General features: G+C 47.6%; 1 protein-coding gene across 7 annotated transcripts in view; it reads right to left on the reverse strand.

Moving 5' to 3' along the window:
* FRMD4A (FERM domain containing 4A) overlaps positions 1 to 12,306 on the reverse strand; it is a 346,032-nt gene that overhangs the window by 33,801 nt on the left and 299,925 nt on the right. For all 7 annotated transcript variants that reach the window (XM_060097751.1, XM_060097749.1, XM_060097748.1 and 4 more), the window contains exons 15-17: positions 9,566 to 9,699; positions 4,541 to 4,663; positions 1,494 to 1,722 (exon numbers count right to left, since the gene is read on the reverse strand). In XM_060097751.1, the coding sequence (XP_059953734.1) occupies positions 1,494 to 1,722; positions 4,541 to 4,663; positions 9,566 to 9,699 (486 nt within the window). The remainder of the gene's footprint in view (positions 1 to 1,493; positions 1,723 to 4,540; positions 4,664 to 9,565; positions 9,700 to 12,306) is intronic.

Consider the following 12,306-nt stretch of genomic DNA (forward strand, 5'->3'; position numbering starts at 1 on the left):
GAACGGCTATGGGCATAGGTGGGACCAAGCTGGTCAGATAGCGATTTACAAACAGACTCTGCTGGCCGTCCTCACCGAATGGCCGGCAAACCACGCTCTTCTGTGGTCGACCAGCAGGACGTCCGTCCCTCCGGTGCCCTTCCCAGGCTGTCAGCCTTGCTGACGCTTCCACAGTGCTGGGACCCCCCCAGGTCCCTTCACGGGGGCAGGAGGAGGTCCCAAGAGGCATTAGACAGAGGAGGGCTGGCGGAATGCAGCTCTGTTAGGGAAAGTGACAGTCTTGGCCAGTGACAAAGGGGCGAGGTGGGGAAGGATAGTTATTCCAAGTTACCTAGAGCAAAAGGATTTTTTTTTTATGATCTCTCTCACTTTTAACTAGGAATTCGCTTTATTCATGTCGCTTGATGAACTCTGAACAATTAGGAGACACAGCCTCGACTAGCATCTTGGAGTCACCAGTAAATCATCCCTCCCCCAGGATGCCCACAGTTTTAGGTTGCAGCAAAATATATCAATACATGTAATGGTGGTAAAATACACATAATGTAAAATTGACCATTTTAGCCATTTGTACTGTACAGTTCGGTGGCATTAAGTACGTTCACATCGCCGTGCAGCCGTCACCTCCACCCACCTCCAGAGCTTCTGTCATCTTCCCAAACTGACACTCTGTCCCCAGGAAGCACTAACTCCCTGTTCCCCTCTCCCAGCGCCCCCTGGTAACCTCTCTTCTACTTTCTGTCTTCCTGGAGCAAAAATATTTTAAATGTGTATAAACTATGAAAGAAGACTTGATACATATTTTAAAGAATTTGGTAAACAATAAGCTGTATTCAGGGAACTATATTAAATTATCCTGTAATAACCTATAAGCTTATAACCTATAAGCCTCTGAAAAAGAATACACGTATCTATTCTTTTGTGAATCACTTTGCTGTACACCTGAAACTAACACAGCATGATACGACACAACTATACTTCTATTAAAAGAAAAAGAATTTGCTGACTTAAAAAAAGGGGGGGGGGCAGTCCAGTCCTCCCTAGCTTAAGCATTGGGACAGGAGCTCCTGGAGACAGAGGAGGGCTGTGGGGATGCTGGCCTCAGGGTACCTGAGCCACCCACCTTTCCTTCCAGACCTGGGTAGGGTGACCAGGTCTCTGAGGACCTTGGAGCCTGGGCTGGCCCCGGGCTCAGCTCCCGGTGAGGGCTGAGAGGAGCGTTCTCCCAAGAGGCCATCAAGAGGGACAGTGATCATTTGATTTGTTTAATCCCTTTTATCTCTGGATCTGAGTGCATGTTACTGCTCTCGTTGCTGTCAGGTCTTTCTAGTTTCATTTTATGGAAGAAAAATTAAGGCACAGGGTAGTTAAGCAGCTTGCTAGGTCGCTCAGGGCCCTGGGCTTTCGGTTCGTGCCTTGGACGAAGACCCAGTCCTCTGAGGGTCGGTGGAGGGAGGGCGGCACCCACAGTGGGGAGTGGGCTTGGCACTGACCTTCAATGATCAGCGAGGCCCGCTGGGTGGGTTTCTTCCCAGACTTGACGCGGTTCTCGTTGATGGCGCGTTCAATCTCCTGCAGCTTCTTCAGTGCATTCAGGTACGAGGTCTTCCTCTGCTTCTTCAGTTTTTTGCTGACGTTAGGGTCACTGGCCAGGCGGCGGGCAGCCTCCGTAATCTGGGACTGAATGGCAAACTCCCGCTCCAGGCGTTCCAGCTCGGCCTCCTGTGGGAAGCAGACCACACGTAGGGGGATGCCGAGCGGGGTGACACCCGTCCTCCTGCCCCCACGCCAGGCCAGCGAGCCTCCGTCCCTGGAGGCCAACCCGGCCCCGCCCTGTGGCGGCCCCGCCCCTCCGGTCCTCAGCAGCCAGGGCCCTGGACACGCCCACTTTTGAGACCCTCGGCCCCTGTTCCATCCTGGAGACACGCACCGCGTCCTTGAGAAGCGGGGAGCTTCCTTGTTGCAGGCCTGGGTGTCACTAGGGTTCATTTCCAAGGTCTCCAGCAAGGCTCTCAAAGACCCAGCCTTCCTGGAGATCCAGAGCCCACTGGGCTGGTGTTTCCTTCCCATTTGGGGCAGAGGGGGCGGCGCTATTTTCAGAGTGGCCTCTGGCGCGCTTTGCTGTGGGTTTGCTAACGGGGCTCCCACGGGTGCCCCCTGCACACACGCCCTCTGCCTCTTGCATTTGGAGCCCTTCGCCTGCACTCACTCACGCGTCCTCTGGAAGCTCTTTTCGCAAAAGCTCCGGCTGTCCGCTCACGCCTGCCTCTACGTAAAACGTCCACTGGGTGACCAGCGGCCGCGCCCCAAGTGTGGACGGCGGTGGTGGAGCCGGGTCCCCTGCTCCTTGGACCACTCCTGGGCGCTCCCTCCCTCCTCTACCCCTCACTTTGGCCGAAAGGGGCCCATGGATGAATGTCCCCTCAAAGGGAGTTTTGGACCCGGCAGAAATGCAGCTGTGGCTGCCAGAAGATGCCTGGTGGACCCAAAGGATGAAAGCAGGGCCAGCGTATTAGCCGTTGCTTCTCTGCGGCTCAGCTGGTGCCTTTTTCAAACACCGACCAGCGAGGCCAGGGGGGCCCAAGCACGCATCTTGCTCTGGGGGGATCCACGGTCTGGCTAAAGCCCGAAAGGAACGGATTTAACCGTGGAGGAGCGGATCACCAAGTTCGCTGGGGCCAAGAGACCTTCCGAATTCCAGGCCGACACAACAGCCTCGCCCCTCAGCACCACGTGCCAGGCTGGGTGCCTCTGTCAGGTACAAAACTCTGAGCTGGACTTCACCTCCTCTTGAGCACCGAAGGGAGGGGGCCCAGGGGTGAGAGGGGAGGGTGAGCATTAAAGGAACTATTGTTAACATTAAGGGTCCAATAAACTCCCAGGTTCCTGCAAACGCCCGCTGCGTCTCTTCCCTGGAGAAGAGTGACGAGCTGGACTCCTGCCCGGGGCCTTGAGACAAACAAGTCACCAAGGACAAAGCCTCGCAGCTGCTCACGGGCTGTCAGGGCAGCCCTGGCCCAAGACACCGACCCGGAGTTTTGTGGGAGCCCAGGACAAACTCTTGCTACTTAAACCGAGCCAAGGACGAGGCTGGAAGCCCGTCTGCGCAGATGGCTGCCTGCCGTGCGAACAAGGACGTCAAGGGCATTCCCAGGAGAAACAGGCATTTCCCAGCGATGTCTGCAGGGACAGGTGAGGGGACAGGGATGCAGTGGGATTCTCAGGGAGCGTAAGTCATCTTTTACTGGGAAGTGTGAAGAAGCCACCACGAGTAGGTGTGATGGGACCTTGGGGAGAACAACGGGGTGCAGGCGGGTGGCGCTCGTACATGGGGGTTCTCCCCCAGACCCTTTAGTGCAGGTGTCTGCCCAGCACAAGAGGACTGGAAGTTTCCAGGCAATTCGGATGACAGCTGGGCCTGAAAAATACTCCACCAGATGGTCTCCTAAGTCCCACCGGCCCGCACCCCAGTTCTGACCCCGGTAAAGTCCCAGGCCCAGGCCCAGCCCCAGCCCAGCACGCCTTCTCCAACACCTCCTCATGTTTACTGAGCGTCCAGCAGGTGTCAGCACCGAGTTGAATATTTTCCATCCACTGGCTCTCTTAATCCCAGCGACAGCCGGAGAATTGAGGGTTCCGAACTTCATTTTACAGAAGAGGAAAAGCGCCTCCAGAGCTGGGTGAAGCATTCTGGCGCATCCAACAGTGCTCCCAGCACCCGGGGACGGGGACCTGCTATCACACATCTCAGGAGACCGAGCCACCCCTTCCACTGTCTCCAGGGCACGTGTGTTCCCCTCTCAACTCAGCCCCATGCTCACCCACTGCACGTGTCATGTGAGAACGTCGGTTCCTCTCACTTTGTAAAAAGACTAAATACGCAGAGAATTCCTGTCTCTGCCGGCTTCGATTCCTGCCCCTTTAAGCCCTCTGCTCAATAGTATTGTAATGAGTAACTGTATTCGGAATAAATTTGGAAAGACATTTCCTGGACGTGCCCCCGGGGCCCGAGGTGTGCCTGGCCTTGAATTTCTCTTGCTTTGAGACTGGATCACTTATTAACCAGCTGGAGACCCAAGGTTCCCCTGCCCCCAGATCTGAACTCTCCAGTCCCAACCCCCGCCGAGGTTTAGTTCAAAGAGGGTAAAGTGAGGGGTGCTTTGGGAAGGCGCAGTATCTTGCTCATGCTCGGGCAGTGATTTTAGCAGGTGGGTGGAGTTAGGACCACCGAGGGCAGGCCCGACTGCCTTTCCCCAGCCAGAGGCATCTCTGCACCTGCGACAGGCCTGTTGACTTAGACACACAGCCTCCACAGAAATCAAAATGCTTACAAATTAACGCAAGGGGGCCAATCCAACCAACGGGAGCCACATACTGACCAAGCAGCTAACTTAAGAAAAGGTAAAAGAAGAGCAACTCAGGAGGAAAGAGGACATGGCATCCGGCAGAATGGAAACATCCTTATAGAATACCGTGGCGCCCTCACAAACGGGAAAGTGAGGCGGTGTAAGAGAATCCAGCCACAGAGAGAAGCACGTACCTCTCCTTTGGGCAGGATTTTCTGCTCGTCCAGTTTGAAGGCTGTCCCGATTCTTCTTCGAACAATGGGTGGTTCCTCTCCTGGATCCAGGGGATACTCCACGGGCAGTTTTCCCGTCAGCTCCTGCAGAAGTGTGACAGCGCGAGGGGACGGGGAGTCAGAGTGGGGTACACGACTGGCTTCTCGGACATACACACACACTTCAAAGCACAGATTCAAAGCACAGATTTGAACCCATACTCTTACGCGATACAATTTCATTTCTCCAAAAACGCAGGAGAAACAGAACAGAGGCCCTTGGAAAAGATTTTCCCCAAAGTAAATTCCTGTCGGGTAAATAAAATCGCTACTGATTTTCATCATAAAAACCCGAATTTCATTCACTTGTTAATTTCACACGTGTCTGGCATGTCTACCACAAACCTGTTGAGGCCACACAGCCAGTAAGAGCAGAGGCAACATGAGATCTCTGGTCTTTCCGGCTCCAAACTCTGTGCTTATTTCACTGCACCAAATATCTGAGTTTAAAATGGGTCTTTCAAATGAGTTTTCTTAGGAAGTGTGGTATCTATATGGCAAATTCCAGAAAAGGGCATTATAATATAATTTAGAAACAGAGTATGAGTAATAATTATTCTACTCTGGCCAGATGCTCAAGGAACAGGCTGAGTTGAAAAGACATTAAATGTGTACAAATACGAGTTTCAGTCGAAACTGAAAATATAATCCATATTACTGACAAGGCCACTTAAAAAAAATCTGGTGTATGTGCGTTTGGGGCTCTGGAAATCTAACTGTTATGAGTATAACGACAGTGAATTTAGTTGACAGACCACCGTGGTGACAATGGTCCCGGGCAGTTGCTGAAAGGTCTGTGGGATGATTCAGGATTAGAATTAGGCTTTATATGAGCAGCTTATGTCTGGGCTCAATAGAGATCAAATCTGAGTCAGCAGCTAATCCACGTGGTAGAGTCCAGGCGTCCAATGCAAGGAGTCACTTCGGGGGACCAGAAAACCCTGGGAGACCCACTGCCTGCCTCCAAGGGACCAGTGGCCCTTCCAGGCAGAGCCCAGCCCTGGTCTCTAGTCCCAAATCAACACAGATGTTGCACAAAGACCCAAGGCAGGCTGTTCTTGGGAACATCCATCACCCATGCAGAAAGCTTCTGTGCCGGGCAGCCTCGTAAGGGCACGAAAGCCCTGATCATCAGATTCCACGGGCAGTCTGACCTTCTAACAGGAGGAGTGACATGGCTTCTCTGTGCCACTGCTGTGTGTACACATTGGGGTGTGTGTCTGTACACATTGGGGTATGTGTGTGTCAGGGGGTACACCCAGCATGTACAAGCACACCCACTCCCTGAGATCCTGGGCCTCTTTCCTCCTGGGTTCAGGCCACTGGGAAATGACCTCTTAGACTTTTTATTCCTCATTGTAAGCATTTCAGAGCACAGTGGCCAACTCTCTGAGTATGAAATGCTCTGCAATTTTCTTCCCTTTTTTTCTTTGTTTTCTAAATGTGGTTCAAATGTCTCCCAAGTAGTTGTGTGTTTATTCTGCAACATTTTATTTGCTCCCCTAAAAGTCTGCCTATAAATAACATATTGAGGATTTTGTACTATTAGGACTTTCTTTTTTACTTTGAAACTTATAAAAAGGAGGGGAAAGTTGTTAAAATGGCCATTGATTTATAACTCTAAAGAGCCTGTGGTTTTCTAGTACAACATTGCAAATCAACTATAGTCTAATATAAAATAAAAATTTTTTTAAATCTATGAAAAATTTAAATGCTGTCTCTAAGTTTGTGAATTTAAGCTACTACAACGTAAAAGAAATACTGAACAGCTGTATTAGTAATTACTGCAAATTGAGAATCTGTATTGTCCCAGCAAGAGTACCAGGCCTCCCTAGAATAATGAAATAAAACTTTAAAGAAGAAGAAGAAAAAAAAAAGAGTCTGTGGTTTTAAAACAAAATATCTTTTTCAAAAATGAAGCTACTGATTTTCCACCATCTGCTTGGAGGTATTTGAGTCCAGGCCTTGATTCTCCATATTTAATCTGACATCATGTGTAAGGAGAGCCGCCTGGGGAAGGAGGAATTTAACACACTCTTGTGGAGGGCTCGGCCTGGTTCCCTTCCTCTTCTTACGTTGGCTGTATTTTGCCAGAGGCTCCCACAGCACGTCATTCTGGCTGCCCCACACCCCAGGGGACAAAAAGTACTTCTGGATACCCTTAGCTGAGGGGGTGTGTGTGACACAAAAAGAGCAGGACAGCGTCAGGACAGAAGTCCTCCTGTCCCCTGACCTCGGAGGAGTCAGGACAAGGCGGCCGGCTTCTCGTGAAGTTTCTTCTGCTGCTCAGGTTCTGCTTTCTGGTGTCCACATGGTAAGAAGCAGGAGGTTTGTTTTCCTTATTTTGCTTTTATTTTTACGAGAGGCACAGAGACCTTCACCAGACATGTTAACCTTGCCCGGACATGTTTCGCCAGTTTTCTGATGCTGATTCCCTGCTGGGTTTAGGGATGCTGCCTTTATCAAAAACACAACAAGGCTTTACAAATTATTAAATGCAGACACCCACACCCACGTTTTCTCAATCCTTCCAGCGTATTCTTGACAAAAAGATTGCTGATATTAACGGTATCTCAGAGCACATCCCCCAGCCGGGACAACTGCTTTCCCAAGATTTGCAAAGGATTTGCGCTAATGTGGGTCTGCTTTGAGCGGCTCCGGTTTGAATCAATCCGGAGCATAATTAAGCCAAATTGAACTGTAATATGATCTCATTCTGTGGCCCCTTGTTTCATTCTTCCTGGGGCAAGGCATTAGGACTGGGGGGAGGGGAGCAGGGCTCTTCAGCTTAGTTTGGGAACCTCTTTCCACTTCCCTTTCTGAACTGCTGACCAACAGAGCTCCTTGTAATGTTATACACAGAACACTCTCTCTCCTGAGGGCTCCCACCCCATGGTGTCTGTGTGCAAGCACACGCACACGTGTGTGCATACACACAGACGCACAATAACGCGAGATGCATTAAAAAATCAAGTCTTCAAACATGATAACAAGGAGTTGTGGAACAAGCAGAAGGTGGGGGAAACAGATGTTCAAATAAATAGAGACAGTGACCTGCCACAGTCTCTAAATCCCAATGAGACATGAGCCTTGTGTATATATACCCTTGAGGAAGTATTGTGTTGCCTAAAATTAAAAGATTTTTTTAGATGACTAGGCTAGGATTTCATTTACAAATAGCTCATGCAGCTCAATATCCAAAAAACAAACGACCCAATCAAAAAATGGGCAGAACACCTAAACAGACATTTCTCCAAAGAAGACATACAGATGGCCAAAAAGCACATGAAAAGACACTCAACATCACAGAGAGAAATGCAAATCAAAACCACTAGAGGGACTTCCCTGGTGGCGCAGTGGTTAAGAATCTGCCTGCCAATGCAGGGGACACGGGTTCGATCCCTGGTCCGGGACAATCCACGTGCTACGGAGCAACTAAGCCCATACGCCACAACTACTGAAGCCTGTGAGTTCTAGGGCCCGTGAGCCACAACTACTGGGCCCACACACTACAACTACTGAAGCCCACGCACCTAGAGCCTGTGCTCTGCAACAAAAGAAACCACCGCAATGAGAAGCATGAGCACCGCAACAAAGAGTAGCCCCCGCTCGCTGCAACTAGAGAAAGCCTGCATGCAGCAACGAAGACCCAACACAGCCAAAAATAAATTAAAAAAAGAACTACAATGAGGTATCACCTCACACCAGTCAGAATGGCCATCATCAAAAAATCTACAAACAATAAATGCTGGAGAGGGTGCGAAGCATGTAATTCCTACCGTTGGTGGGAATGTAAATTGGTACACCTACTATGGAGAACAGTACTAAGGTTCCTTAAAAAAATAAAAATAGAATTACCATACAATCTAGCAATCCCACTCCTGGGCATATATCTGGAGAAAAACTTGGTTCAAAAGTATACATGCACCCCAATGTTCACTGCAGCACTATTTACAATAGCCAGGACATGGAAGCAACCTAAATGTCCACCAACAGATGAACGGATAAAGAAGATGTGGTACATATATACAATGGACTATTACTCAGCCATTAAAAAAATGAAATAATGCCATTTGCAGCAACATGGATGGACCTGGAGATTGTCATATTGAGTGAAATAAGTCAGGTAGAGAAAGACAAATATCATATATTGCTTATATGAGGAATCTAAACAAAATAATACAAATGAACTTATTTACAAAACAGAAACAGACTCACAGACTTAGAGAATGGACTTATGGGTACCGGTGGGGAAAGGCAGGGGGGGATAGATTGGGAGTTTGGATTGAAATATACACACTGCTATATTTAAACAGAAAAGCAAGAAGGACCTATTGTAAAAACAAACAAACAAACAACTAAAGGAAAAAAATGCATCATCTACCAAAAAAAAAAAAAAAGTGAAAGATTCACCAGATCATGAGTTTTGAAGGGGATTTTATATCAAGTGAAATCCTGATTTCCTTGTTGATCCCCAAAGGTACTCCTCACTATGATTTCCAAAGATAAATCTGAAATACACTCAAGAGAAACAAAAGCTGCCACAAGGATAAACTCGGGCACAAGATCTTAGGAAGCCGGCAAACCATTCCATCCAGCGTGGGAACTATCATATGAGGAAATGCTTTATAAACTATGGGGCACCATGCAACTGTTGTTGTTTATAATTGTTACTATGACTGTTATTCCTGCTTGCCATTTGGCCCCTAGTGGGGTCCCTTTTGGGATTCTGCCAGGACCCACTTTCACTGCTGTCAGTGTTTTCATTATGGTCCAAGACTCCTGTTTCTGATGGGGCTTATCCCGGGGGATGGGGGTCATCAACAGAAGAGCGCTGGCTTCCCTCTTATGCCCTTTATGACGCCTACCCTTGCCTTTTATAAATACGTGACGGCAGATGAGGGCACAGACAACACAGAGTCCACAGGACGAACCAGTGATGCTCACCGCTTCTCGGAGGCAGAGTCTCTTCAGTTCTTCCAGCCGCTGGCGAAGCGTTTCCTCCAGAGCCTCCTGCCTGGATTTCAGGGCTGCCAGCATGTCCTTCTTGGCCGACTGCGAGCTATCTGATTCCTGAGAACCTGTCAATTCACAGTGGGGTTACTAGGCCAGCTGACGAGGGGACGCACATCTGGACCACAAAGGAACTGAACCGGAGCCCACGCTGTGACTGTGGGATTTACCCCAGGAATCAAAAGAGTGTGAAATAAAACAGGTGCTCAGAGCTCCAAGCGTGAGGGGCGGATTCTCAGCACTTCGGGTAATTTACAGCTGGTCAGAAGGACAGGCGGGGAAATTTACACGCCTCTTCTTTGATTAGCTTAAGATACGTCACACACCCATTTTAATTTCACTAGCAAATTTTAATAGGCTTTTTATACCATGAAGGGGAAAGTAAAGTTTAAGCCAGCCATTTTAATACAAAGTTTTAACTTTTTCTATTTAAAAACGCTTATTTTTGCTTAGTACAGAGATAACGCATGTTTATCATAAAAATTTTGAAAATGTAGACATGTATAAAAAATAATCCATCAGCTAGTCACCCAGAGATAACCACTGTCTTGCATTTTCTTTTAGCCCTTTTACCTAAGCACATATATTTAAAAAATAAAATTATGGGCTTCTCTGATGGCGCAGTGGTTGAGAGTCCACCTGCCGATGCAGGGGACACGGGTTCGTGCGCCGGTCCGGGAAGATCCCACATGCCGCGGAGCGCCTGGGCCCGTGAGCCATGGCCGCTGAGCCTGCGCGTTCGGAGCCTGTGCTCTGTAACGGGAGGGGCCACAACAGTGAGAGGCCCGCGTACCGCAATAAATAAATAAATAAATAAATAAATAAATAAAATAAAATTAGGTTTGTATTGTATTTTTTGAACTTGAGACTGTATCATGAGCAAATTCCCTAATAAAAGTTATACATATTTTTATATGCAGCACAGAACTATCTGCTTGATGACTCAAATAGCAGACTGCTAGATAGGAAACGTTTGTGGAAGGCAAACTGTAAACCAAACAAAAGGAAAATATGCTGAAATGCCAACTGGAGAGATTTAGGGTAGACCAGAGAATCATTTCTGGGCTGCAATGTTTGGATTCTGAAATAGGTTTCCTGCAGTGAAGCTATTATGCCTTTTCTACCTGGATGGCTAGACAAGGCGCCTTGACTCCCTGAGAAAGGAAAAGCTGATTATTGCTTGCTTCTCGTGTCTATGGAGAGTGGAAGTCTTAGAAATGGATGGGCATTACTGGGTGTGCTTTCAAGGGGCTCACATCATGCCATCTGCAACAGCACCAAACGACATCAAATACCTAGGTATTCATCTAATGGAAGATGGACAAGATCTCTACAATGAAAAGTATAATACTCTGCTGAGAAAAACGAAAGAAGCTCAAACAAGAGAGAGATGTAGTCTGGTCATGGATTGGAAGCCAGACGTTGTAATGATGTCATTTCTTCAGGAACGAAATCAGAGAATCATTGCAATACCAGTACAACTTCTAGTGGGATTTGTTGGACGGAGGGGTAGGAATTGTATTTCCTTAGGAAACGTTTCGGGACAATTCAGTGAATGAATGACAGATTTGACAATGATCCAATCAGAATTCCCAGAGTTGATGGTTCTGTTTCTTCCAGTGGTTAAAGAAGGCGTCTCAGAATCACAAGACTAGAAAGGACTTCAATGCTTTTGTATCAAACTCTGTGATGGGGACTTCCCTGGTGGTCCAGTGGTTGAGACTATGTGTTCCCAACATAGGGGGCCGGGGTTTGATCCCTGGTCAGGGAACTAGATCCCCATGCCACAACTAAAGAACCCGCATGCTGCAACGAAGATCCCCCAGGTGGCAACAAAGTTCCCTCATGCTGCAACTAAGACCTAAGGCAGCCAAATAAATAAATAAATAATATTAAAAAACAACAAAACCAACCCTGTGATGCTCAAATCATCCCCATAAATATAAGATTTGACTCTTATTTAGGCTCTGAGCAGGAATCCCCATATTCCCTCAATTACCAGGCACCTAAGTTCTTATAACCTTAATCTTCAAGAATTCTCAGTGTTTAGGTACAATACATTTTGACTCATTCTAGCTTGAAATAGAGAATCTCCATCACTGCGGGAATGTACCATCTTTATGCCTCCACAGTAGCTAATAAATATTAGCTTGAATAAACAAACGAATAAATGTTGTCAATTGTATGGTTGGATGCTATAATTAAGTTGTATCTCATCTCCGTAAAGAAATCTAGTACCTGTAGGTTGTTTCTTTATAGAATCGACCTTCCAAACTTTTAATCATTTTTGTAGCTCTTTCCTGGATTTCGTCCTGCTTCAATCGCATGTTTCCAAATTCAATAGCAAACTCAAACGAAAGCTTGACCCTCACGAAAGCTCCATTACCTCATGGTTCTCAGATACTAAATCCACATGGCGTAATACTCATGTGACACGTGGTTGGACATTATTGCAGGCTCCCCTTTTTGAAATGCTTCAGGTTTTCTACCCCCATAAGTCAATTACCCTGAGCTTATTAGTCCTGAACTATCACCAGTCCACATTCATCTAAGGTAACACAGCTAAATCATTTTGAATCTTACTCTTGTTCCCCGAGTCACTGTCACCAATCACAGGTGAAGACACAGGAAACTTTAATGAGTTACGCTCTATTATTCCATCATCTAAAGAATTA

Source organism: Mesoplodon densirostris, chromosome 4 (assembly GCF_025265405.1).
Source record: "Mesoplodon densirostris isolate mMesDen1 chromosome 4, mMesDen1 primary haplotype, whole genome shotgun sequence".
In the NCBI taxonomy this organism is placed as follows: domain Eukaryota; kingdom Metazoa; phylum Chordata; class Mammalia; order Artiodactyla; family Ziphiidae; genus Mesoplodon; species Mesoplodon densirostris.